Here is a 2,425-nt window from a genome sequence, read left to right as displayed (position 1 = left end):
CCCGACTTTCCATCAGCAAGCGCCTCCACAAGCAGGTTACCGAGCAAAGCAGCCACCACCTGACCCACTCCCTGCAGCGAGAACGTAGTGGCAACCCGAGTGTTGCGCTCTGCACTCGACGTCGAGTCTTCAGCAGACGACGAAGCGGCCAGCGGGTATTCACCGCCGATACCAATGCCCAAGATGACACGCGCCACCACCAGGAACCACAGCGTCGCACTGCCATCACCTCCGTACGCAACGGTACACAGAATGCTGCCGACGATCAGCAGCACACACGTAGCGATCATGTTGACCTTGCGACCGAAGACGTCGCCCAAAAAGCCGAACAGCAGCTGGCCGATGACAGCGCCGATGATAGCAGCGGCGGACACCCACGACTTGACGTACGACGTGTACACGTGCTTGCCGTACTGCTCGGTGAGCACGACGTTGATGATGTTCATGACGAAGAGGTCGTAGGCATCGTTGAAGAAGCCGAGGCCTCGCACCAGGTACTTGTTCATGACTGGGGTCTTGCTTGGTTTGAGGTGACTGGAGTTGAAGTGGTCGGTTGGGCTGGAGCCGGCGAAATGCAGAATGAAGTGAGCGTTGCGACTCGGATCCGAGGTGCAGGTACTGCGGGTACCGTAGGGTCGAGCTTCCAGCAACTTGTCAGTCGCGCCTTGACTGGCCCTGCTCACAAACGAGGTGCACTTTTTATTTTGGGTCGGGACCCGAAATAAGCTGACCGGGATGATCTGACAGCGGAGACCAACCCTGTCCACTTTGGAGCGAACCGAACGTGACAGTGCGGCTGCAAACGGGATCCGATGTGCGTCATGCAGCAGCGATTCGACTGGTGGTCTCTCGCTTCAGCGCATTTTAATGCCAGTTTCAAAAAACTGGCGGTACGCGTGCGTACACCTGGAAATGGCTGCACCAGTCAAGTTTTCTTAAGTCTGAACTCGCGACTAGAGGATGAGGTGGGTTCTTTATTCGTGCATTAGCGCCTTACAGTATTGGGTCCGAGGCGCTGCGTAGTGTAGCTACTGTACGAGCGCTTTCGGAAAGCGTTTGGCAGCAAGTGTAGCAAGTTTCGGCGGGCGGCTACACGCTCTTTGCCGCCTTTGCGGCCGTCTGAGATACAGTTATCACGCTGATCGCGGTAGATACGAATTGTCTGTGGTTTGAATCTTGCGCAAATGCGCTCGTCTCAGGTGCTGGCCGCTCGGAGACCAGTGCTCTATGGCGCTACATTATTCGCATGGACATCGTCACGCGTGCCGCTGGGCTGTAAGCTGGAACAATGCCTCCTCAGCAGGGAAGCGTGCTCATGCAACTGCAACACCATACGATAAGCGATTAACGCGCAGCCCCGCCCGCCTTATTAAGGTGCGAGCACTGTCGCCTGCCTCAGCTGAGACCAGCCCAAAATACGCCGTGCACGCACACCCAATCTAACATCCGCCCGTTCTATGACAGAGCGGCGCATCTCCAAATGAATCTTAGATTCACTTGACACCGCCGGCAGCGATAGTCAAGGCAACTCGGGCACTCGGTATCTCGGCCGTCACTCGCCGGAGTCACGTTGGGCAGCCAAAGTTGTCCTCATACGGATCCGCTCGCTGATTCTTGGCTTCGTCGGGTGCTGCACTCAGACTTTACCTACAGTACTTGTACAGACTGTACAGGTCAAAATTGCAGTAAGAGCGCGATGAATTAGGTTTTGCCATTCACCTCTAAGCTCAGAATGGAATTGATAGCAACTTTACGGATCTCTACATGTACGCTTAAGCATTCGGCGTCCAGTTGACCTTGTAGCTCACCCCCTTCTCCGAATCAGCGCCCATCACGGCAAAGAAATCGCGCGTGAACACGTCCTCGCCGTGCAGCTTGCGGTAGAACTCGGCGTCCATCTCCTCGATCGGCACATCGTTGTCGAACACGCAGAACCACGTCAACGGGATCGACACGAAGGCGATGGCGCAGAACGTGTAGAAGGCACCATCATACCCGAAGCTCTCGTTCGACACCCAGATGGAGAAGCCGAACGAACCGATGGCCGCACCAGCCTTGCCACAAGCGGCCGAGATGCCGTGGCACGTCGAACGGATCGGAGTCGGGTACATCTCCGTCGGCAGCACGAACGTCGCCGTGTTGGGGCCGAAGTTGGCGAAGAATAGCGTCAGGCCGTACAGCACGATGAAGAGCACAGTCTGGTCCTGCAGGTCGTCCCAGAAGATGGCCAGGATCAAACAGAGGACGCCCATGAAGAAGAAACCCTGCAGCGCCATCTTCTTGCGGCCCAGACTGTTGATGAAGTAGATGGCCACGTAGTAACCAGGCAAAGCCAAAAGCGCCACGAACGCGTTCATGGTCGTCACCTGCTGGAGCGACGAGTTCTTGACGCCGATAACCGACAAAATACTGGCGGAGAAGAGGT

General features: G+C 56.3%; 2 protein-coding genes across 2 annotated transcripts; both read right to left on the bottom strand.

The window, feature by feature from the left end:
- Positions 1-86: 86 nt before the first annotated feature.
- PHYSODRAFT_458613 (hypothetical protein) lies at positions 87-506 on the bottom strand (the record flags this gene model as incomplete). Its single annotated transcript, XM_009541955.1, has 1 exon — positions 87-506. A coding segment is annotated over one exon (420 nt), but the record flags the coding sequence as incomplete, so codon positions are not given.
- A 1,266-nt stretch (positions 507-1,772) lies between these two features.
- PHYSODRAFT_343404 (hypothetical protein) lies at positions 1,773-2,357 on the bottom strand (the record flags this gene model as incomplete). The annotated part of the gene is made up of 1 exon (XM_009541954.1): positions 1,773-2,357. One exon carries the CDS (start codon positions 2,355-2,357, stop codon positions 1,773-1,775), a length of 585 nt encoding a protein of 194 aa, XP_009540249.1.
- Positions 2,358-2,425: the final 68 nt, after the last annotated feature.

The sequence above is a fragment of the Phytophthora sojae genome (assembly GCF_000149755.1).
Source record: "Phytophthora sojae unplaced genomic scaffold PHYSOscaffold_79, whole genome shotgun sequence".
NCBI lineage: Eukaryota > Oomycota > Peronosporomycetes > Peronosporales > Peronosporaceae > Phytophthora > Phytophthora sojae.
Note: the sequence above shows the minus strand (reverse complement) of the source record. Positions and strands in the feature narration are given on the sequence as shown.